The sequence below is a fragment of the Leptosomus discolor genome, chromosome 5, assembly GCF_034619465.1.
Source record: "Leptosomus discolor isolate bLepDis1 chromosome 5, bLepDis1.hap2, whole genome shotgun sequence".
NCBI lineage: Eukaryota > Metazoa > Chordata > Aves > Leptosomiformes > Leptosomidae > Leptosomus > Leptosomus discolor.
In genome coordinates this window covers 73,974,264-73,997,711 of record NC_141395.1, presented here as the reverse complement: position 1 = coordinate 73,997,711, position 23,448 = coordinate 73,974,264, and the positions used below count along the sequence as shown (strand labels likewise).

At 49.8% G+C, this 23,448-nt stretch overlaps 2 protein-coding genes across 28 annotated transcripts in view; one reads left to right on the top strand and one right to left on the bottom strand.

Moving 5' to 3' along the window:
* Positions 1 to 6,451: 6,451 nt before the first annotated feature.
* RPLP1 (ribosomal protein lateral stalk subunit P1) lies at positions 6,452 to 8,557 on the top strand. Its single transcript, XM_086466113.1, has 4 exons — positions 6,452 to 6,651; positions 6,777 to 6,851; positions 7,100 to 7,217; positions 8,437 to 8,557. Exons 1-4 carry the CDS (start codon positions 6,580 to 6,582, stop codon positions 8,514 to 8,516), a joined length of 345 nt encoding a protein of 114 aa, XP_086322239.1. The 5' UTR covers positions 6,452 to 6,579; the 3' UTR covers positions 8,517 to 8,557.
* A 1,179-nt stretch (positions 8,558 to 9,736) lies between these two features.
* The window catches only part of PTK2 (protein tyrosine kinase 2), a 164,160-nt gene continuing 150,448 nt past the window's right edge, over positions 9,737 to 23,448 (bottom strand). For 15 of the 27 annotated variants that reach the window (XM_086466110.1, XM_086466111.1, XM_086466112.1 and 12 more), the window contains 6 exons: positions 18,620 to 18,659; positions 17,800 to 17,906; positions 15,046 to 15,054; positions 13,607 to 13,762; positions 13,063 to 13,143; positions 9,737 to 11,132 (listed from right to left, as the gene is read on the bottom strand). In XM_086466110.1, coding sequence (XP_086322236.1) covers positions 10,920 to 11,132; positions 13,063 to 13,143; positions 13,607 to 13,762; positions 15,046 to 15,054; positions 17,800 to 17,906; positions 18,620 to 18,659 — 606 coding nt within the window. In that variant the 3' untranslated portion in view covers positions 9,737 to 10,919. The remainder of the gene's footprint in view (positions 11,133 to 13,062; positions 13,144 to 13,606; positions 13,763 to 15,045; positions 15,055 to 17,799; positions 17,907 to 18,619; positions 18,660 to 23,448) is intronic. The other 12 variants (XM_086466084.1, XM_086466085.1, XM_086466107.1 and 9 more) reach the window with 2 other exon arrangements.

Here is a 23,448-nt window from a genome sequence, read left to right as displayed (position 1 = left end):
GCATACTCTGACAGCATTCTTGTCATCTTCCCAAATGGTCAGTCCCTTCTTCCACACACTGTAAACTTCCTTCTTCCACTTCAGCTTTTTCAGAAGCTCCCTGCTCAACCAAGCCCATCTCCTGCTTCCCTTGCCTGATTTCTTGCTCTTAGGGATATACCGATCCTGAGCTTGGTGGAAGTGGTACTTGAATAACAACCAGCTTTCTTGAGCCCCCGTACCTTCCAGAGCCCTGGCCCATGGGATTTCTCCAAGCAGTTTTGTGAAGAGGTCAAAGTTAGCCCTCCTGAAGTCCAAGGCTGCAGTCCTACTTGTTGTTTTGTGCCTAGTACCCATGATCCTGAACTCTTTATCTTCTCATGATGACTACAGCTAAGGCCACCCCCAACTTTAATGTCCTCCACCAGTCCCTCTTTGTTTGTCAGTACTAGGTCCAGTAGTACACCTCTCCTTGTTGGCTTCTCCACCACCCGAGTCAAAAAGTTAGCATCAGTACACTGGAGGAACCTCCTGGACTGGGTGTGCTGGGCTGTGTGGCCTTCCCAGCATACATCAGGGTGACTGAAGTCCCCATGAGAACCAAGGCCTGTGATTGTGAGGCTCTTTTCAGCTGTCTGTAAAAGGCCTCATCACCTTCCCCATCCTGATCAGGTGGCCTGTAACAAGCAGCCACAACAGTGTCTCTCATATTAGCCTGCCCCTTAATCTTTACCCCCAAGCTCTCCACTTGCTCCCAGGGAGAGCTCGATATATTCCAGTTGCTGTCTCACATAAAGAGCAACTCCACCACCACGCCTTGCTGGCCTGTCTTTCCTGAAATGAACGTAGCCATCCATGACAGCATTCCGGTCATGTGAGCTGTCCTACCATGTCTCAGTAATCACAAGATCATGGCCCTGCGACTGCACACAGATCTCCAGTTCTTGCCATTTATTCCCCATGCTGTGTGCATTGGTGTATAAGCATTGCAGGAAGGGAATTGAGCACGTAGACATCACCCTCGATGGATGGTAGGCCTTTTGGTTCTCAAAAATCACCTCCCTCGACCTGCTGGCCACACTGCTCTTGATGCGGCCCAGGTTGTGATTGGCTTTCTGGGCTGCAAGCGCACATTGCTGGGTCACGTCCAGCTTTTCATCCACCAGTAACCTCAAGTCCTTCTCAGCAGGGCTGCTCTCAATCCCTTCATCCCCTAGCCTGTATTGATATTGAAGGTTGCCCCAATGCAGGCGCAGGACCTTTGTACTTGCCTTGTTGAACCTCATGAGTTCATAAGGGCCCACTTCTTGAGCTTGTCCAGGTCCCTCTGAATGGCATCCCATCCCTCAGGCGGGTCAACCTGTCTACATTTAGCCTGTACCAGGGCTAAACAGTAACAGCCGCTCTCTCACCCAAAAACCCCTCACGAGCCAGGGAGAGGAATCAGGAAAAAGCAGAGCAAACCTGTCGGTAGAAGTGAAACAGATTTAAGGAAGACATCAGCAATACCAACAGAAATATATTTAGCCAAATGAATATCTAGTTGCCACAATCAACCAGAGATCAGGCCTCAGGAGAAACAAGAGGAGCAGAAGGAACCCCAGAAGGAACCCCACAGAAGCCTTCTCTCCTCAGCAAACCTTCCCCCTTTATAATGACCATGATATTATGCGATGGGCTACACCTGTAGCTAACTCAGGTCAGCTGCCCTGGCTGACTTGAAACTGCTAATGGCCTGCTCAGCATGGCTGGGCTGTGATTCCACCCCAGCCAAACCAGGATGCTACCACACCACTCAGCTTGGTGTCTGCAAACTTGCTGAGGGTACACTCAATCCCACTGCCTATGTCATTGATGAAGCTATTAAACAGTACTGGTGCCAATACGGACCCCTGAGGGCCACCACTTGTCACTGATCTCCATCCAAACATTGAGCCGTTGACCACTACCCTCTGGATGTGACCATCTAGCCAGTTCCTTATCCACTGAATGGTCCATGCATCAATCCAATTTAGAGAGAAGGATGTTTGGGGGGGGAACCCGTGTCAAAGCCCTTACAGAAGTCCAGAGAGATGACATCTGTAGCTCTTCCCTTGTCAACTGACGTAGTCACTCCATCACAGAAAGCCACTAGGTTGGTCGGGCAAGACTTGCCCTTGGTGAAGCCATGCCGGCTGTCTGAAATCATCTCCCTGTCCCACACGTTTCAGTACTGGCAACTACATCATAGCTTTCTAGCCGCACAGTGGCTACCAGCTCCTCCTGTTTGTTTCCCATGCTGCATATATTGGTGTTGGGGCACTTCAGCTGGGCTGTCAGCTGTGTCCCCTTCTTAGAGGCACCCCCCCTTAATTCCTTCGAGGTATTTCACTGGTGTTCCCCTGTTGGATCCTATTATCTCAGGAGCCCCTGGCTCACATCCCTAAGACTTCAAGTGTGCTCTAGTGTATCCAGCAAGTCTCAGTGCAACAGGCTGAGGGCAGTCACTGGCACCCCGTCTCTCTAACCTTGGCATGTCATCCCATGGCTTGTCTGTCATGGGCGAGCCTGGTATTATCCCCCTCCTCCTTCAAGTCTAGTTTAAAGCTCTGTCAATCAGCCCCGCTAGCTCATGAGCAAAGACCCTCTTCCCCCTCTGAGAAAGGTGAATCCCATTGCACACCAGCAGGCCTGGTGCCATGTAGACCATCCTATTATTGAAATACCCAAAATTCTGGCAGTGACACCAGCCATGGAGCCAGACTGGGACCATCCGTTTTTTCCAATAGGGCTGCCCACAACTGGAAGGAGAGAGGAAAAAAATTACCTGTGCTCCAGATTCTCTTCACAATCGTCCCAAGGCCCTGAAGTCTGATTGCCCTTGAACTACACATTGCGGCTCCATTGCCACCCTCGTGGCAATAACGAGTAATAGTCTGAGGGCCGTACCAGGCTGGGGAGTTTCCTAGTGACATCCTTAACCCAGGCCCCAGGGAAGCAGGAGCCTTCCCTAAGAGGAGAGTCTGTCCAGCATATTGGACCCTCTGTTCCCCTCAGAAAGGCGTCACCTAGAACTATAACCCATCTTTTCTTCCTTGTGGAGGTGGTTGTGATATGGGGGGAGCAGACCTCTCGTGTCGATGGACCGTCATCCACAGCATCCATTGACTGGCCTTCCACATCCAGAGTCTCTTACCTGTTGCACAGAGGCACGTGGGAAGGTGAGGTGGGAAAGGAGGGCGTTCACCTCCCACCCCAAGAGTGGACTTGCCTTCATTCACGCCTGTCCTTTAAGCTACTGCCTTCAGCCTGGTGGAGGGGAGGGTACAGTATCCCCTTGACCTCGTGTTTTTTCTGGTGGCTGGTCCTATTTCTGTCTCAGGGAGGGCAGAGCTTGGCTCCACCAGTCTATCTCTTTCTCACACTCTCTGATGCTCCTTAACCTTTCCAGTTCCTCTTGTAGCTCTGACACCAGGCTGAGCAGATCATCTGCTTGGTCACATCTCACACAGATGTTCTTGCTACTGCCATCGGTTACCAGTGACAGGCCCTGGCACACCCTGCAGCCTGAGACCTGGATGGCTGCATGTTTTCTTGGGAGCTCTGTCTGAGTTGCCACAACAGTCCTGTTGAGTGCAGAAGACAGAGCCTTCTGCTGGGTGTATACCATAGCTAAGCCTCTGGGAGGTGATGACCACCAACTGAACTGACGTGTTGAGCTGGTACGGTGACAACGGCCTTCCTGTGTGAACTGCCACACGATGCCGTTTGCCCGCTCTGGTCGCTAGCATGCAGTAGGCTGCTTTTTATAGGCCTGGGAGTGGTCATGGTTGTTCTGTGAAGGCCCAGGCCTCATCACCATCTCCCATGAGAGATACCAGCTCCTGGTGGGTCTCTCTGCTGCCCTGGAGTTTTCTTACCCTAGGAAAACCACTGTGTGCTGAGATCTGCCGCTCCGCTGCGGGCTGGGCTGGCTCTGGAGCAGCTTGCATCAACAACATTCTGAAAAAAATGCTATTTTAAGTAGCTTCACTCTGGTCTGGAAGTCGGTTGATTGCATAGAAATAGAAAGTAAAGCTCTGTTTTGGTGGGAAAGATATTTTGATTCAGTTAAGTACCACCTCTCACTCAAAATAACTATTTTCTCATGCTCCTTTTGAAAAACATATTTTCAAACCAGTCTCCCATCTTTCTGAAGGAATGACAAACATGCCCATCTTGCCAATTCACTATTTAAAATAAAAATACGCACTCCTGACTGATTCATCTGCATTTGACTCAGCTGAAACACCTGTTAATTTCCCCGTTACATGGACCACAGTTTGAAGGGGACTCTTCGCTGGGCTAAAAACTGGCTGGTTGGCCAGAACCAAAGAGTTGTGGTGAATGGAGTTAAATCTGGCTGGCAGCTGGTCACAAGTGGCGTCCCCCAGGGCTCAGTATTGGGACTGCTCTTGTTTAACATCTTTATTGTTGATCTGGATGCCCTCCAGTAAGTTTGCAGATGACACTAAATTAGGTGGGAGTGTTGATCTGCTCGAGGGTAGGAAGGCTCTGCAGAGGGATCTGGACAGGCTGGATCAATGGGCCGAGGTCAATTGTATGAGGTTTAACAAGGCCAAGGGCTGGGTCCTGCACTTGGGTCACAACAATCCCGTGCAGTGCTACAGGCTTGGGGATAAGTGGCTGGAAAGGTGCTCGGCGGAAAAGGACCTGGGGGTGCTGGTCAACAGCCAGCTGAGCATGAGCCGGCAGTGTGCCCAGGTGGCCAGGAAGGCCAACAGCATCCTGGCCTGTATCAGAAATAATGTGGCCAGCAGGAGCAGGGAGGTGATTGTGCTCCTGTACTCGGCACTGGTTTGGCCGCACCTCAAATACTGTGTCCAGTTTTGGGCCCCTCATGACAAGAAAGACATTGAGGTGCTGGACCATGCCCAGAGAAGGGCAACAAAGCTGGTGAAGGGCCTGGAGAACCGGTCTTCTGAGGAGCGGCTGAGAGAACTGGGGTTGTTTAGTCTGGAGAAGAGGAGGCTGAGGGGAGACCTTATCGCTGTTTACAATTACCTGAAAGGAGGTTGTAGTGAGGTGGGGGTCAGTCTCTTTTCCCAGTTAACAAACGATAGGACAGGAGGAATTGCCTCAAGTTTCACCAGGGGAGGTTTAGATTGGATATTAGGAAAAATTTCTTCCCCGAAAGGGTGGTCAAGCACTGGAACAGGCTGCCCAGGGAAGTGGTTGAATCACCATCCCTGGAGGTATTTAAAAGCTGCGTAGATGTGGTGCTTAGGGACGTGGTTTAGTGGTGGACTTGGCAGTGTTAACAGTTGGGCTTGAGGATCTGAAAGGTCTTTTCCAACCTAAATGATTCTATGATTCATTTGCTGGAAGAACAACGGATAGAGCACAATTGATTCAGCGCTTCCTGTAGGCGCCTTCTCCAAGGTCTAAATCCATCCCATGTCCCAGGACTCTTGAGCAAGCACTATGGCACATAAACTACTCTGTGTGACGCCCATCTGACGTGCATCTGTCAAGCACACATCAGAGTCGGAGAACACTTATTTTCATAACCTGATTATTCTTTTAGAGTGAAATGCTGGAATTTGCTAAGGCTCATAAGGTTCCAAAGTTCTGTAGAAGCTGGGAAGTGTGAAGTTTTCACCAATGGCTCATTCTGCACCCCTTTTTTTTCCCCATTTTATTAGATATGTGCATTACAGAAAATTGCACATTTAGCCAGTCACCCTAAAATAGCACCGATTAAATCCAGAACATGGTACATATTGGTTTTTTTTTGGAGAACATCAACCAAAAAATGGCAATGCTGTATTCCGAGGTAAACGGTATCAGTCTGTAATTCCATGGAAGGTCTGCGGACCCTGCCCGACCCAGGAACAAGCAGGTCCCAGCCCCTCCCGCCCACCGCGTTAACTTCTTGGTCAATCGGTACGCCAGCGGTGTCGGCTCTGGTGAGTATTCCGTATTGTCTTTTTTTTTTAGTACTTCACAGCCCATATCCCCCCTCTTGTGTATACTAACGACACATCTTGAAACCGTTGGGTTTTGTGAGAAGAAGGGGGGAAAGAAAAGACCTCTACGAGGAGCCAACATCCTTAACGCGGAGCGCTTCGCAGCGCGCCCAGCCGGGGCGCAGCCGCCAGCCCGCCCGGGACACTGGCGAGGCCCGACTCCGCACCCGCGGGGGCCCCAGGGGGAGGTGGCGGTAGCGGCGGTACCGGCAGCAGCAGCGGCAGCAGGGGCGGCGCCAGAGAAGGCGGACAGGGAGGGTGCCCAGCGCCCCCCCGGAGGCCGTACGGGGCTTCCAGGGCCGAGCCGAGCCGCGCCATCGAGTCCTGCTGACGCTCCCGTCATCCCCCGCTCCGCTGCGATTGGCAGAGCGCTTCCCTGACGGCATTGGTCAGGATTGCCCTGCCCGTCACGGGTTGGGCAGCGCCGCTGACGTCTTCGTTGCGACTCAGATGGCAGGGTCTGCGATTGGCTCGCGGCGCCATTATAAAGGGCCTTCCGAGACACGCGCCCCTCTTCCCTCCCGGCGGCCCAAGGTGCTGTGTCCTTCAGCTGAAGCTAAGGCCGTCCGGCGACTGGCACCGCGCCCCCACCATGGCCTCCGTCTCCGAGCTCGCCTGCATCTACTCCGCCCTTATCCTACACGACGACGAAGTCACCGTCACGGTGAGTGCGGGCCCTGGCTCCGCCGGCACAAGATGGCGGCGAGCCGCGGCATGGCCGGCGGCAGCGCGGGGCGGGAGGCGTCGGGGCCGGGCCGGGCCGGCTGCTGAGCGCTGCTGTCGTTGCAGGAGGACAAGATCAACGCGCTCATCAAGGCGGCCGGAGTGAACGTGGAGCCCTTCTGGCCGGGCCTCTTCGCGAAGGTGGGCGAGAGGGAGCGCCGGGCGGAGCGGGGCAGTGAGGGGAGAGGGCTGGGGCGGCGGGAAGCGTGTGGGTGCTGCCGACTGGGGCAGTGGACCCCCCGCACGCTTCGCTCCGAAGCGCTGCCCGGGACGGCACTGAGCGACAGCCACTCCGCGGGGGGAGCGCCGCGGGCTGCTGGCGTGGCCCGGCGGGTGCTACCGTGTGCCACCCCGTGCTAACGAGGCTTTGCTCCGGTTGCTGTCCCCAGGCTCTGGCCAACATCGACATCGGGAGCCTGATCTGTAACGTGGGGGCTGGTGGTGGCGGCGCTCCTGCTGCAGCTGCTCCTGCTGGCGGTGCCGCGCCTGCCGGCGGTGCTGCCCCCGGTAAGTGAGCTTCCGTGCCTGGAAGAAATACTTGGTTAAAAAGCTGCATGTTAACAGCTTGAGAGTCAGCTTGGCTCTTCTTGCAGTTTTAATGTGTTTTGTGCTTTGTAGTGTGCACGGGCAAAACAGCCCCTCACCTTCAGTTAGAAAGGCTGGAATTGCATTTCGAGTCTGGGTATGGGATCAGTTTTACTTCAGAGTTAAGGCTGATCTTTCTGTATGTCATCAGGGTCTTAGCCTGATGGCTAAAGGGAGACCACCTGCTTTCTAAAGTTTGTTTAGATTTGATAGAAATTAATTTTGAAGGCACAAACCCACTTTCCTAGTAGTGGAAACACCAGTTTCCTTGGGTGGCTGGTGTGTCAGGAGTGCTCAGGGCTTGCTTCTTGATGTTAGTCATTGTATGTGAAGTCTTCTGTGGCATGTGACTTTTGTGAGCTGATGAAATGGAAAAATCCCGATTCATAGAATGGTTTGGGTTGGGAGGGACCTCAAAGATCACCTAGTTCCATTCCCCCTGCCATGGGCAGGGACACCTTCCACTAGACCAGGTTGCTCAAAGCCCCATCCAACCTGGCCTGGAACACTGCCAGGGAGGGTGCAGCCACAGCTTCTCTGGGCAACCTTGTCCAGGGTCTCAAGGGTGAAGAACTTCTTCCTTGTATCTAGTCTAAACCTGCCCTCTCCCAGCTTCCAACCATTACCCCTTGTCCTATCACTGCAGGCCCTTGGAAAAAGTCCCTCCCCAGCCTTCTTGTAGGCCCCCTGCAGGTACTAGAAGGCCACTATAAGGTCTCCCTGGAGCCTTCTCCAGGCTGAACAAGCCCAGCTCTCTCAGCCTGTCCTTGTAGGAAAGGTGTTCCAACCCTCTGACCACCTTGGTAGCCCTCCTCTGGACTGGCTCCAACAACTCCATGTCTTTCTTGTGTTGGGGGCTCCAGAGCTGGATGCAGTATTCCAGGTGGGGTCTCACGAGGGCAGAGGGGCAGAATCACCCCCCTTGACCTGCTGGCCACACTTGTTTTGATGCAGCCCAGGATGCAGTTTGCTTTCTGAGCTGTGAGTGTGCATTGCTGGCTCATGTCCAGCTTTTCATCCACCAGCACCCCCAAGTCCTCTACAGGGCTGCTCTCAATCCACTCATTGCCCAGCTTGTATCTGTGCTTGGGATTGTCTCGACCCAGGGGCAGGACCTTATACTTCCTTTCTCCTTTTCCAGCTGAGGAGAAGAAAGAAGAGGAAAAGAAAGAAGAGTCGGAGGAATCTGATGACGACATGGGCTTTGGTCTTTTTGACTAATTAGTTTTGTACCTGTCTGTAATAAAGAGCACTCAATTGTACTCTTGTCTCTTACGTGGATGCATGGGGAGGAGAGGATGAGGGATGGCCACATTACCTGCAGGTACTGAAACTGCTGTCATCGTGTTACTCAAGGGTTTCACAGCTGTCCTTGTTGGTTCTCCCTACTTACCTAGGCATAGCACAGTGACAGTCATGGCTCCTAGTTGCATTCAGGGTGTAGGGACAAAGGTAGAAATGTTGCTGCAGTCAGCAGGGGATGTGGTAACAGCTTGGCAGGTAGGGGTCATGTTTGGCAGACGTGCCAGGGCCTGGGTGGTCCTGCAGCTCCAAAGTGTCTAGTTAATGCTCCGGCAGCAGCACAGCTTCCTTCCTGGGCAGCCTCTAGTACCAGGTAGTTCAAGGGGCAGCTGAGAGCCGGGAAGCAGCAGCAGTAAGTGCATTTCACTGCAGAGGGCAGTTGTTGAGCTGCAGAGTGGGGGAAATGCTGCAGTTCTCAGGTAGAAGGCCCTTGTTGGGGGCTAAAGCTGGGACACTGTTTATGTGCGAGTAGCTAGCATTTAAATGCAGACTGAGCCTTGCAGTGCAGGGCACCAAGCCGAGGTTGTATGAGGTGTGTCATTTTTTTTGCCTTTCCAGGAAATCATTGAACATTTCTGAAAGCTGCTTTGAAGGCTGGTCTGGAAGATCATGTAACCTTGCCAATGAAGGCAGTAATTTAAAAATGCGCATTTCTAAAATGACTTTTGAACAGGACTTTTCCAGAGCAACTGAACAAGGTAAGGGGCTGTCTCTCAAATGTGTATTCTAAAGCATTAGATGAAAATTGTGCATTAGTAGAATGTTCCAAGTGTGGAAGAAGGACTCCAGATTTGTGTAGGAGGGTGGTTCCACATCTAGATGCCCAGTGGAAGCACTCTGCCCTGTCCTGTCTTCCTGTGGAAAAGAAACATGTTTGTTTTTTGAAAGACTCAGGAACCCATGGAAGAATTTCAGTCCCTGTAACCCCCTGCTGTTGCTGTGATCTCTGCTGAGCTTCCTGCAAACCACACAGCTGCTACCTTCCCCCACCCCTTTTTAAAGAAACCTTCCCCTAGGAAAACTGACTTCAAAAGTCTAAAGGAGTGGAAAGAGTGACACCAGGTAACACTGACTTGTTCCCTGTGCTCCACAGTTGGAGGAAAAACTGCTTAAATCTTGAATTTCCTTCTTGAATGCTTACTGCTGCTCCTCAAGTCCTGCATAAATGAATTATTAAAAGCTTGTGGATTAGGGTGGGGGAAAAAATTCCAAGGAGAGAAAACTCAGTGGTTTCTTCCGCAGTGCATGCACACACAAATTACAGCCAGAATTTCACTGGTAACACCTTTTTAATAGGTCAAAGTAACTGTACAGTTCATTATATTCTTCCTGAGAATAATTTATATCCCTCAACAGCAAAAAGGGAGTGTGGTTTTTATTTGAACAGAACAGATGGCATAACTGGAAAACCAAGGAAAATCTAATTACACTGCTCTACTGTAACTCCTCCCAGGCAAGATAGACAAAAGGATGGGTTAGTTAACTACAGCGGGTTTAAAATATTCAACATGGCTTTAATCTGTCTTTATAAATTATATAAAAATGGGGGACATGAATGGTTACGGAACTCCTCTAAATGCAGCTCTGAATTGCTCTGGTACAAAGCAGCATTCTTGCTTCCAAGGAAATCAACGTTGCTACAAAAGAACTGGCACGTTATTCTGGTGAAAAAGACAAAGAGTTTTCAGTTGTGTTCTACAGCTAGTTCCAAACAAATGCTTCACACATTCACATAAAAGTAAAAGGCAGGAGGATGAAGAGGGCTTTAGTTTGTCTTGAAATGACCGAAGTCTTGAAAATATAGCTTTTTATTCTTTCTCTGTAAATTGTGATTAGCATATTGCGACGTAAGTGTTCTAATAAAAAAATTCCAGTCTGGATAGTTCATATACTGTGGGCAAGAATTCTCAGCCCTGAGGTTTCCCCGAATTCTTCACTTCACAATATCTTTCTCCGATCTGCTGCTCAAAAGTTTTTGGCTCTGAGACCGTAACCCCGTGGCAGCTCTAGGCTAAGCGTGCCCCATGCGATGGTATAAAACTGAATTGTGCTCCATAGCCGTGATTTCCCGAGGACTTCTGTACAAACTTCATCTTGTGATAATGCCACTTGTTAAATCCCAGACCAGCTTGGCTTTATGATAAAAACTTGGTTAAACTTTTGTAATGAGAGAGAACCAACAGCGGTCAGTCAGGTCTGCTGAAGCAAGAGGTGCTGGAAAGCCAGGACTACACTGGGTTAATCCTCACTGCTGGTGGAAGGTGAAGGAACATCCTTTTGCGAGCAGAATTCTTAAGAGTGATGAAACTCTTCCCTCAGTGCTTAGTGCGGTCTGGACTGACTGATCATTTTCAGTCTGGCTTGATCAATAACATCTAGCAAGTTTTTGGCATCCACAGCCAGAGCGTGAGCAGCTGTCAGCATTTGCTTTTTGTACTCCTGCTGCAGGCTGGTCATGACATACTGCTGTGCCAGTTTCATCTTGCTAATGAGCTCGGCCAAGTCAGAGTTCAACAGCTTCTGTGCCATCTCAATCTGGAACGAGAAGATGCAGTTAACGCTGCAAGTTGTTACAAGCATCTACAGCAGCAATGCAACAGAGCGACAGCACCATCTGCCCTCCCACACTAGCCCCTGCTCAGGATGGCTGGGGGAAGCTGGGACCTTTTCCTTGGCCCCGTGGAGCAGAGGGAATTTTGGCACCCGCTGCTCTGCACTGTGTGGAGACCAAGAGCAGCCTTGTCAGCTGCTGAGCTGCCCACTGGTAAATGGCACCAATTTTAACACACATCTTGGAGTTAAACACCTTGCTAGAGGTTTCCAGGTCCCTAGTATCACTCTTTATCATTAAAGTAGCTCTAAAACCGGTCAAGAAGCCAGATATAGATTACTTAACAGAATCACATAGCTAAGTCAGGATGATTCTCTAAGATGACAGGATGTTAGGGGTTGGAAGGGACCTCTGGAGATCATCTAGTCCAACCCCCCTGCCAGAGCAGGTTCATCTAGAGCAGGTCACACAGCACTGCATCCAGGTGGGTTTTGAATATCCCCAGGGAAGGAGATTCCACAACCTCCTTGAGGAGCCTGTTCCAGTGCTCTGTCACAAGTAAAGAAGTTTTTCCTCATGTTGAGGCAGAACTTCCTCTGCTCCAGTTTGTGCCCGTTGTGCCTTGTCCTGTCACTGGGCACCACTGAGAAGAGCCTGGCCCCATCCTCTTGACACCCACCCTTTAGGTATCTGTTGATAAGATCCCCCCTCAGTCTTCTTTAGGCCAAAAAGCCCCAAGTACCTCAGCCTCTCTTCAGAAGAGAGATGCTCCAGTCCCCTCATCATTTTAGTAGCCCTCCACTGGAGTTCCCTGTCCCTCAAACTGGGGGGCCCAGAACTGGACACAGCACTCCAGACGAGGCCTCACCAGGGCAGAGTAGAGAGGGAGGAGAACCCCTCTCAACCTGCTGGCCACACTCTTCTTAATACACCCCAGGATACCATTGGCCTTCTTGGCCACAAGGGCACATGGCTGGCTCATGGTCCACTTGTCCACCAGGACTCCCAGGTCTTTTCTCTGCAGCGCTGCTCTCCAGCAGGTCAACTCCCAACCTGTACTGGTGTGTGGGGTTATTCCTCCCCAGGTGCAGGACCCTACACTTGCCCTTGGTGAACCTCATTAGGTTCCTCTCTGCCCAGCTCTCCAGCCTGTCCAGGTCTCACTGGATGACAGCGCAGCCTTCTGGCGTGTCAGCCACTCCTCCCAGTTTTGTATCATCATCAGACTTGCTGAGGGTGCACTCTGTCCCTTCATCCAGGCTGTTGTGGAATATATTGAACAGGACTGGACCTAGTGCTGACCCTGGGGAATGCCACTTGTTGTGGACCTCTTAAAGAGGCACTTAAAGAACCATTCTCTGGCTTTCTCATTATCACACTCATTCAGGGTTTTGGTGGAAAATGGTTTTACTCCTGATTCATGAACTTGCCTGAAAGATCTCAAGTCACTTCTCATCCAGAACTAGGTTACTACAGGGTATCTTCTCATCAAAACCTTCCAGCTGCACCAAGTTATGCTCAGTTACCTGTTGAATGACTTTGTGTGCAAGCTGTAGTTTAATGTAAGATGACACCTGCACTAAGAATTAACTCCCAGGTGGCCTTAGAACACTGGTCTCACGTAAATACCACTAACAGTTTTTAGGTGAGCTTCCCATGGGTGTGTGTTGCATGCTCTTCAATTTTATCCAGTTTGAGAGTCTTCACTTAGGTCAACACAAGCCTATGTCCAGGCAACAATTCCAATAAAATTTATTTCATATAGAATTAGAACCCGAGAGTTCAGACTGCTTACTGAACCAAAATATATGCATATGCAAAGAAGAGAGAGCCCAAACATGCCCAGATAGCTGTCCTGGCTGAGGCTAAGTTGAAACGTAATGACTGAGCATCAGTGAGTGGAGCTCTACGTACCTCTCTGTGGGTGCTTGCAGGAAGCACTGGGAGGGTCTCATCTACTGTTGCCAGTAAGGTTCTCAGTGCCAAACCAACCTCCTAAGGAAAAACATTAAGGAAATAAACTTTAAAAACTTGCAATGAATGGATGAGAGAATTGCAGGAGTGTAGGAAGCAACAGACACACTTAATTCCTCATCTGGATAAGAAGGGAGTTACAACACGTCTGAGAGACTTTAAAATCGCATCTGCAATTCTATGCTTCACCATCAAAACAAGATGCCAAAGGGTTAATTAAAAAAAAAAAATTCTTAAAAAAGTGAAATGCGGAGAAGATGGAGCACAACTCACTGCCCCTGGCTAAGCACAGGGAATAAAAGCACCGTTGACCCCAAACCTGTTAACGGTACCCAAAGCTCCAGCCCTCTGACCACGAGTTACCCACCCTGCAAACACAAAAAGCTTTCCTACTTCCAACTTTCCAGAAAGTTTCTCCAATGCCACTTGAAGAACCTCATTCAGGAGAGAAATAAAGCAGTGATTTTAGGAATTGCCTTCATACCTTTACCATGGGTACATACTCCTCCGGCGGAGCTGGCTGTATTTTACTGGACATTTCTATGACCGCTTTCACCAGCCCAGTTACATTCTCGTAGACTTTGTCGTTGGAGCGGTCCAGGTTGGCGGTAGGAGGGGGGCTGATTTCCTGCGGCTGGATCTGGAAGCAGAGAGGAGTTGTTTAACCTCCTCTCCCCAGCAGATGGGGCTCAGCAACTTCCCAACCTCCACAGACAGCCCGGAAGGTCTCGTATTCGCAACAGCCCCACCCGTCCCACTGTGTCCCCTGTCCTGGCTCAGCACGTTCACTCTTAGACCTGAAGGACGTTTCCTTCAGTACTTCTGACTGAACCTGATCAGTGAAATACTGGGGAATTTTTACCAGGATTTCCCTGAAGAGCTTCCAGTATAGCTCCCATGACAAAGAGAAAAATAATTTGAGGAATGAGGAGTATAGAGTACTTGACACATCTAAGTGGTTCACTACTGACAGGCAAGTTCCACTGCTAAGGCAACAGGTATCAGGCCCCTCGTTCCAGAAAGCCGTTTTGTGCTCCAAAACAGTATCAGAGTACACAGTGAACAATACTGATACAGTAGAGAGAGAATACTGCAGTACGTTCCTGTTTGTTAATGGAAAATTCACAGCAGATGGACAAAAATGGCGTCACCAGTACCGGTGGGAAACACCAAATGTTTTCATACAGTTTGCTTCCAATAGGTCAGAAAAAAAATCCCAATGGGTAAAAAACCCTGTAGGCCTTGCTCATGCAAAACTTCCATCGAGTCAGATCTGACCGGAGTTAAATCCAAGACAGACCGAAATAATCCTGGGTCAGAAAAGAAACAACCTTTGAAAACTTCCTCTGCGAGGTCCTCACTATCTCTGCTCCTGAACTGTAAAACTACAAGCGTCCCAGTTCCCTGCAGCTCTTCACTGCTACGGGATGCCCAAGCAACCACTCGGTGGGAGCAGAAGATTAAAAAATGCTCATTTCCTACTGGTCACACAGTGCTGTCCCCCCTGTTGATGCGAGATGGCTCTCAGCATTTCAGCCCACTGCACTGGGTTACTACTGCTCCTTACAACTGGTCCTAGCCACAGGGATGTTTCATTGGAAGCGCCCGAGATACTGCCCTGGTGAAACTATAAAATACTTGGATGAAACGTTGCCTAAGGAAGGAGTGCAGGATTTAGTGCCCAGCGATTCCATTTTGTTGTATTTCACTAAGTGGCTACTGGCAACTATTACAGAGATTCAATCTAAGTGTATTGATCAGAAAATACCTGAGGACACAGAACATTGTAATTGCCTCAATCATCAGTGAAAGGCTGTGATTCTAATTGGTTTCAGCAATCGAGGAGTTAAATGGTCATCTGGCAAAGTCACATGCAAAGACATTTTGGAATAGGGCACGTACACACGCTCACGCACTGCTTACCCTCCATGGCTATGGTTGAGCAGAATGTGGGGGAAGGTTAAAGAAATTTACCAAAAGAAGGGAAAAAAGAAAAACAATATTAATAAAACTCAGCAGGAAAAAAAAAAAAAAACAAAAAACAAACCAAACCCAAAACATGTGTAGCAATAAGAGACCAGTTAAAAAGCCTGCAACGAAAACGCACCCTCAACAGTACCGGCAGTCATTCATGTTAGCTCTTGGGCCACTTGTTACGGAAGCACCATGTGCTGACGACCTGCTGTGCACCCGCGGAGGAGGTGGAAGTATTTGCCATGCACCCATGCTTACTTCTTACTAAACACATGGGGAAAAGATCATGCAAAGCTTGACAGGAGCAAGCCAGTCTGGCGAGCAGCGAAGTGGTGAATGGAGTAGAGGGCCCCTGCAATGGTGGGAAACAACGTGTCCTGTGCAACCCTCGTGCCTTTACAACACAAACTATCAACAGATTTCAGAAAATGTTGTATTAATCTTTCTGAAAAGTCACGATAGGAAATACATCATCATCTAACTGTGCAGCTCCTGTTTGTGGGGACTAACCTCAGCTAAGAACCACCAAGAACCCACTCTAGGTGGATTATACCCAACCCAATTAATTCCTGCAGCCAGGTCCTACATTCCAAGAGTACGGGCATCCGCGTTTCTTAATGCTCTTTTTTCTGTTTATACCCAACATCAACACTGTTCCTCTGCAGACGATGAAGTCAGGAGTTTGTTTGTTTGGACTGGCTGACTTTGCCTCAGCAAGTAACAGAAACCCGTGTGCTTCCTGGTGCACACCCTAAAGGCTCCTGAGGGCAAGCAGCTCAAATCCTCTTACTCTAATCTGCATTCTGCAGAAAAGGGAGTCTGAAATGGGTGTACAGAAAAGGGAGTCTGCAATGAACCCCAGAAGCACCTTCTGTTTAGGACTGCAGACATAAACAAAGCTATATGCTATGAAAAAATAATGGGCTATTTTCTTGAAGGGGCATAAACCAATTCAATTTCAAGAAACTCTTGACAGAAAAACCTGAACCAGCCCTTCTTTTCTACTGAAGAAGCTATTTAGGACACGAATCTTGTTCACTTGTTATTACTGATGACTGGCTGCTCTGGTTGGTTTGTTGTCAAAAGGATGTATTTCCCAGAAAACATTTTCCATGTTCCAGTATCAGCATTTAGAAAGGAAATTTTAGAGAAGCCAAGTTTAGTAACACATCTGTTACTGCTTTTTCACGTGTTCCAAGGCTCGGCAGCTTTAAAAGCACTGGCATCAGTTTATAATACATAATCCTGCTCAAATTTCCCACTGCTGTCTATTTACGCTGATTCTTACATATTCTGATAATCTCAGAACAAGAGAGCAGGAGTGAGACAGGCAGGCAGTGGCTGAGACCCATTTTTTTGCTAAACATACTGCTTTGATGGCAAGTTTCAAATGTCGTCGTCAGATGAACTGGATTTTTTTCTGCGTTTTCTTAAACCACCTAATAGAAGTGTTGCTTATCACAACAGCTGTGTCTACCACAACGTGGATTCCTGTTCTTTGCTACAGGCTTGGCAGGGCTTAGATTAGCCAGAGGTTCTCCTGCGAGGAGCTGTACGATTAGCACTACCTGTTGTACTACTGCAGGGACAGCCCTGGCGCACTTGCAGAAGCCAGTGCTCTAATGCAGACCCTGTCTTTCGGGAAACAGCCAAAGCACAAGTACATCAGCTCCTTGGGTGCTACCGACAGCATCAGGTGACAGAATGGGAGCAGCAGCAGGAGTGATCCTGCTGTGGTCAGTACTGCTGCCATCAGACTAACAGTCTGTGTGGAGGTGTATTTGTCTAGCTGCAAAGGTGGTGACATAATAAAACGGTGATGTGTATAAATCAGCTGCGTTTCTGTTAAGGGTCTTACTGACAGAATTCCCAATCACTATTATTTCTAGCTGCTGGCATCAGAAATAGCTCCACTGGATCCCCTGAGGCCCTGAGGTCACTCAGGTTTCTGTTCCTGCAGATTAGGAAGGTAATGGGGTTCCAAAGGCAAGAAACAACTCCTAGAGGCAAGATTTTAAAAGCGACTGACATACTAAGGAGCAGTTCCATTGACACCAACTGCAACAGGGGGCAGGATGCTGTCTGTGTTTCACGGCACTCTGCAGCATCTCTCTGCTAGAAAACTGGGAAGTTTCATTTTTGGCTTTATTGCTTATTTACTGGAGACGAAACAACGCATTAGAAAGTATCTTAATCACAAGTCAGACAGCCCATTTCTCCTCTTCCCTTGTTCCCCAGAGCTAGCAGGGTTTTAGGAACCTTGGTGCTGCAGCAAGAGCTTTTTAGAGCACCACATCTCAGACATGTCTGATTTCTCTGTGACTGAGGACAGGAGACACTGGTACTATCCCATTAACTGGGAACCCTAGGTCTGCTCCTTCCTGCTTAACACAGCTGCTGAGCAGGAAGGCTGAGTCCATGCGAGGGAGATCTCATATGCTCTCCAAACTAGAAATAGGCTCACCTGGGAAAGGTTTAAGGTGAGGAACATGCTGAATCACAGTAAAGGAGGGTATGAGCCTACCCACTAACTCCCCATTTCCCTGGAGAGCTGCCAGTACGTGTTTGCCCCATGACAACATTCACTTGGGAAGTTTAGTTGCTTTTGCTTTCCATGGTCTCTACTTCAGGAACAGTGAACTATTTCAGAGTGGTAATGTTTAATTTTCTCAAGTGTATTTCATGTGACGCTGAGCAACATACCTTCACGCCTTCGTTGTAGCTGTCCACAGGGCTGTTCAGGCTTGCAAGGCTGCCCAAATGGCTGGGGGCTCCAGGGCGGGGAGGTTTCTTTGGCGGAGCTGAGTGATCTGGTTAACAAAACAATTTGCATTTTAGAGGTCCAACATGTCAGATGTACCTGCATTATTTTGTTCTGTCAACGCTACAAAGACTACATGTGCTTTACTGTACTAGCAGGGGAGATGTACATCTTTACATGCCTTACAGTAAATCCACTGTTTGTGGGAGCTACACTTTAATCTGTATTTCTACTGAAGAAATGCAGACAGAAAAGGTTGTGGAATTCATCAAGTTTTCCTGCAATCATGAGAATGTGGTGCCAACTGCTGCTTATCTCAGTACACCTACCCCAGACCCGAGAGGTACTCGCCCCTTCATACCACAGCTGACTGTCACACATGCTGCGTCTGTCTGGGAAAATCAGACTTCTTCAGGGCAGAAAACTTGGGTTTGATTCACTTTGAGATTGAGAAACCTAAATCTAGGTGTCTAGTTTTGGTTTACATGTCTGAACTCCACACACGGTGAAGTCCTCCTGAAGTGACTCAGCTTCCTCTAGATACCTCCCGCCTGTTGATGAAACACTTCCTTGGCTTTGCTGACTGTATCTCTGGGATCTGCACGGGGCATTGAAACACATAATGCGCCGGAACAGCTACATGTAGTTATCTGGAATTGAAGCCACCCCTTGTATGAAAATACTGGCATCGATCTTTGGTCCCTGCTGCTGCTAGAAGACATCAAGGATTCAAGGTGACAGTTATATGAATTTACTGCTTACCTGGTTTACCCACAGGCTGATATATGTGTTGGTTTCCAGCCTATAAAATAAAATACACATTTAGACCAGTTAGTACAGCGCTCACAGCTTTCATCAGCACAACCTTAAACACAGCGTAGCCTGTTCTCAGCACATTTCCTAACAGTTAAAAACACATCCCTAGTCACCATCATTAGCTAAGCTTCGAACTACGGGTATATCATTTATAGACTAAGAAAAGAATTTTAATTTATTTCAAATCCCTCACAACAGCCCCCTCCTCTATGTTACAGTTTATCCTTCATTATTAGTCAAAATGTGGTGGTATATTCACAACCATTTTTAGTCTCTATTCAGAGGTCAAACTGCAGAAGTCATGGCGGTGAAGAAGAAAAGGCAGTGCCACAATGAGAAGGCTGCGGCACTTCTGCACTTCTGAGTGGTTTTCATAACGGCGACAGATTTCTAAGCTGGTTACTTTTTGGTTTTGTTGCAAAGCTCTCAGTGAAAGTCAAATTTCCTTATTCATCTGCAAGTATTTAATAACACACTGAAGTGTAATCATAGTCCTTGGTAATCGTAGTTATGCAACCTTCAGGCCAACCTGGGTTGCGGAAGGGCGCTCCAGCGGGTGCACAGCGGGTCTCGGGCACGGCGGGAACCTGAGGGAGGCCGAGAGACCCGCCCGAGCCCGCGGCTCGCGCCACGGCGGCTGAGGAGACCTGGGCGGGACCGGGAGCAACGGCGGGAGGTTGGAGCGCGGCGTAACGGAAACCAGCGCTCGGCCGCTGAGGCGGCAGCTCCGGGGCCGGCACGACCCGCGCCCGGCAAAGAAACCCCCGGGCAGCGCCGCCGCCAGGGCGGGCGAACAGGGCGCTGCAGCTCTGCCGGCTCCAGCGGGCAGCGACGGCGCCCCCCCGGCAGGAGGCCGCGGCCTCCCTGAGCTCCGCACCCGCGGCGGCTGCCGCAGCGGCCCAGCCCGAGCTCCGCACCCGCGGCGGCTGCCGCAGCGGCCCAGCCCGAGCTCCGTTGGCGACACGCCTCCACCCCGGTGTCCGGCTGCAGGGTGCGCCCTGCTCTTAGGGCAGCAGCGGCCGGCGGCGGCGAGCCCCGCTGTGGGAGGTGCGCCCGGGGCGAGGAGCTCCTCCGCTCGGCGACGGAGCTGCGGGAGGGGTGGGGAGGTTGTGGAGGGTCGTGGGGTGCGAGAGGGAGACGGACGGCGGGAACCGGTCCCGACCGCCCCTGGGACAGACCTGTCAGGCAGGCAGGACACATGATACGGAGCATTCCCTGTCCTCTCCCCACCTGGCAGAATGTGGTGACTTAAGGGACAGGGGGAAAATGGGGACAAGATCCTGCCCGGCACAGCAGGGGCTTCTCCTCAGTGACTGCCCCACCTTCCCAGGTGCCCTTGTTTAAGTACAAGTCTCTGCAAGTGGAACTGAACAAAGACGAGGCAGGTGTTTCACCTAGGTTGGAGGTATCACCCTATCATTCCCGTTGCAAGGACCAATAAGGGAAGAAACAGGATGAGCCAACAGGTATTGATCAATACCTGGCTCCGTGTCACTGGCAGAATTTTGGGGTTTATGAACATGGCTCAGTCTACATAACACCAGGCCTGCTGGCAACAGATAGGGTACACAAAGGGGGAAGAGGATCTTTGTGCAGGAGTTAGCAGGGCTCATGGAAAGAGCTTTAAACTAGATTTGAAGCGGGAAAGGGATACAATCAGGCTCGCTAGAGATAAGCCTGGGGGTGGCACACTGATGTCTGAGGGACAGTGTCCTAGTGAGGTCCTTTGGTCTGCTCCATGCTGGGCTGAGTACACCAGAGCACAGCCGCAATGTCTCCATACTAATGCGTGCAGCACGAGGAATAAACAAGAGGAGCCAGAAGCTTTGGGCCAGTCCCGGAGCTGTGACGACACTGGCATAAGTGAAACCTGGTGGGATGAGTCCTGCGACTGGCGTGCCATGATGGATGGTTATAGGGTCTTTAGCAGAGACAGGCAGGTCAGGCGAGGCGGGGGGATGCCGCTGTATGTAAGGGAAGGGTTGATTGTATGGCACTTACAGTTGGTGACAACATGGTTGAGAGCCCCTGGGTAAAGGTTGAAGGGGAAAGCAAATAAAGCAGATGTTGTAGAAGTCTATTCAGCCAGGTGTGAGACCTCCCAGCCAGGCAGGCTGATGACACCAATGAATTATTCTACAAGGAATCAAGGGATATCCCCAGATCAGCTGCCCTTGTCCTTAAGGGTGATTTCAAATTCCCAGATGTCAACTGGGAATATCACAGTGGACACAAACAGGTCCAGGAAATTTCTTGAAGCACATTGAAGCTAACTTCCTGGTGCATGTACCAAGGGAGCCAACTAAGAAAGGTGCCCTCCTACATTTGTTGTTCAGGAACAGAGTGGGACTCATGGGTGAAGTGGTGATTGTCACGGTCACAGCGGCAATGAAGTAGTTGAGTTTGAAAGCACTGGCATTAGGAGAAAAACTGCCAGCAAAAGTTCGACCCTGGCTACGGAGACAGCCAGCTTTGGGCCTCTGAAGGAGCTGGTTAGTAAGGTCCCCTGGGAATCTGCTTTTGAATGTACTGGGGTCCACAAATGCTGGTCATTTTTTTTAAGAACCATCTCTTCAGAGTGCAGGAGCAGACAATTCCCAAGTGTTGGAAGTCAAGCAAGGCTGGCTTGGCTGAGCAGTGATCGTCTTCTAGCACTTATGTGGAAAAGGAAAATGTACAGACATTGGAACCAAGGACGGGTGACACAGCAGTACTACAGAGATGCTGTTCACCACTATAGGGAGACAATTCGTTCAGCCAAAGCTCGATTAAGAGTTGAAGCTGGCCAGCACTCTGAAGGAAAATAAAAAGGGCTTTTTTAAATACGTTAACAGCAAAAGTAGATTTGGAGATAATACTGGTCTGTTGCTTGATGAGGTTGGTCACCTCACAAATAGGGACATGGACAAAGAGGAGATGATTAATGCCGCCTTCGCCTCTGTCTTCAACACCAATGATGGGCCCTGGGACCCCTGAAGCCCTGTGTTGGAAGACCCCAACTCAGGGGATGATAAAATACTAGCCAACTCCAAACTGTTTGAGACTTGCTGCTCCAGCTGGATGCACATAAGTCTACAGGGCCCAACGGGATGCATCCCAGGGTATGGAAAGAGCCGGCTGATGTTATTTGCGGGTCCTCTCTCCATTATTCTTCAAGGGTCTTGGGAGTCTGGAGAAGTCTCAGTCAACTGGAAGCTGGCAAACACTGTCCCAGTTTTCAAGAAGAGGAAGAAGGAACACCCTGGTAATTACAGGCCTGTCAGTCTCACTTCAGTGACTGGTAAAAGTATGAAGAAGGTTATTCTGGGAGTTACTGACAAACACTTGACAGACAATGCAGCCACTGGTCACAGCCAGCACAGGTTCATTAGGGCAAAATCCTGCTTAACCAACTTAGTTTCCTTTTATGACAAAGTCACCCACTCAGCTGACAATGGGAAGCCAGCAGATGTGGTCATTTTTGGATTTTAGCAAAGCTCTTGATACTGTCTCTCACAGTATCCTTCTGGACAAAATGTCCAGCACACAGCTGAAGTCCATCATACGTTGGGTGAGCAACTGGCTGATGAGTCGGGCTCAAAGGGTTATAGTAAATGGGTTACATCAGGCTGGCAGCCAGTCACCAGTGTTCCCCAGGGCTCAATTTTAGGGCCAGAGCTCTTTCATGTTTTTTTAAATGATCAGGATGCAGGAATCAAATGTACATTAAGTAATTTTGCTGATGATACTAAAGTAGGAGGAGCTGTGGGCTCCGTCGAGGGTAGAGAGGCCTTACAGAGAGATCTGGATAGACCAGAGAGGGGGGCAATCACCAACTGTATGAAATTTAACATGTGCTGGATTCTCCACCTGGGATGGGGTAATCCTGGTTACACGTACAAACGGAGAACGAGAGGCTGGAGAGCAGCCCCATGGAAAGAGATCTGGGCGTTTGTACTGATGGCAAGTTGAGTATGAGTCAACAGTGTGTCCTGGCAGTCAAAAGGGCCAACCGTGCCCTGGGGTGTCTCAAGCACAGCATAGCCAGCCGAGCCAGGGAGGTGACCGTCCCACTCTGTACTGCACGGGTGCGGCCCCACCTTGAGCACTGGGTGCAGTTTTGGGCACCTTGATATAAGAAGGACACCAAATTATTAGAGTGTGTCCAGAGGAGGGTGACCAAGATGGTGAAAGGTGTCGAGGGCAAGACTTAGGAGGAGCAGCTGATGTCACTTGTCTTGTTCAGCTTGGAGAAGAGAAGGCTGAGGGGTGACCTCATCACAGTCTGCAGCTTCCTCAAGGCGGGCAGCAGAGGGGGACATGCTGATCTCCTCTCTGGTGACCAGCAATAGGACCCAAGGAAATGGGATGAAGCTGCGTCAGAGGAAGTTCAGATGGGACATTAGGAAAAGGTTCTTCACTAAGAGGGTGGTCGGTCACTGAACAGTCTCCCCAAGGAAGTGGTCATGGCACCAAGGCTGTCAGAGTTCAAGGAGCGTCTGGATAATGCTCTTAAGTCACATGGTTTAATTTTAGGTAGGTCTGCGAGGAGCAGGGAGTTGGACTCGACGGTCCTCATGGGGACTTTCCAACTTGAGCTATTCTATGACTCTATGAAAGATAAAAATCTGTTCGGTCACAACCAAATCAGTACTTTACACAGAACTTGCAGTTGTCGTGTCGTAAAAAGCGTTACAATCCCAACAGAGTCACGTTCTACGCAAGCAAGTCTGTTTAAAGGATTTTCCATTGCCAAGTAAAACACTGAAGGCAGTTAGAATTTAACAGGTCTAGTA

Excerpts from the sequence above, each read along its gene's own strand:
- RPLP1 (XM_086466113.1), top strand. The coding sequence starts at position 6,580 with ATGGCCTCCGTCTCCGAGCTCGCCTGCATCTACTCCGCCCTTATCCTA. Across the intron at positions 6,852-7,099 it reads GGCCGGGCCTCTTCGCGAAG|GCTCTGGCCAACATCGACAT; the intron begins GTGGGCGAGAGG and ends TGCTGTCCCCAG. Across the intron at positions 7,218-8,436 it reads TGCCGGCGGTGCTGCCCCCG|CTGAGGAGAAGAAAGAAGAG; the intron begins GTAAGTGAGCTT and ends CTCCTTTTCCAG.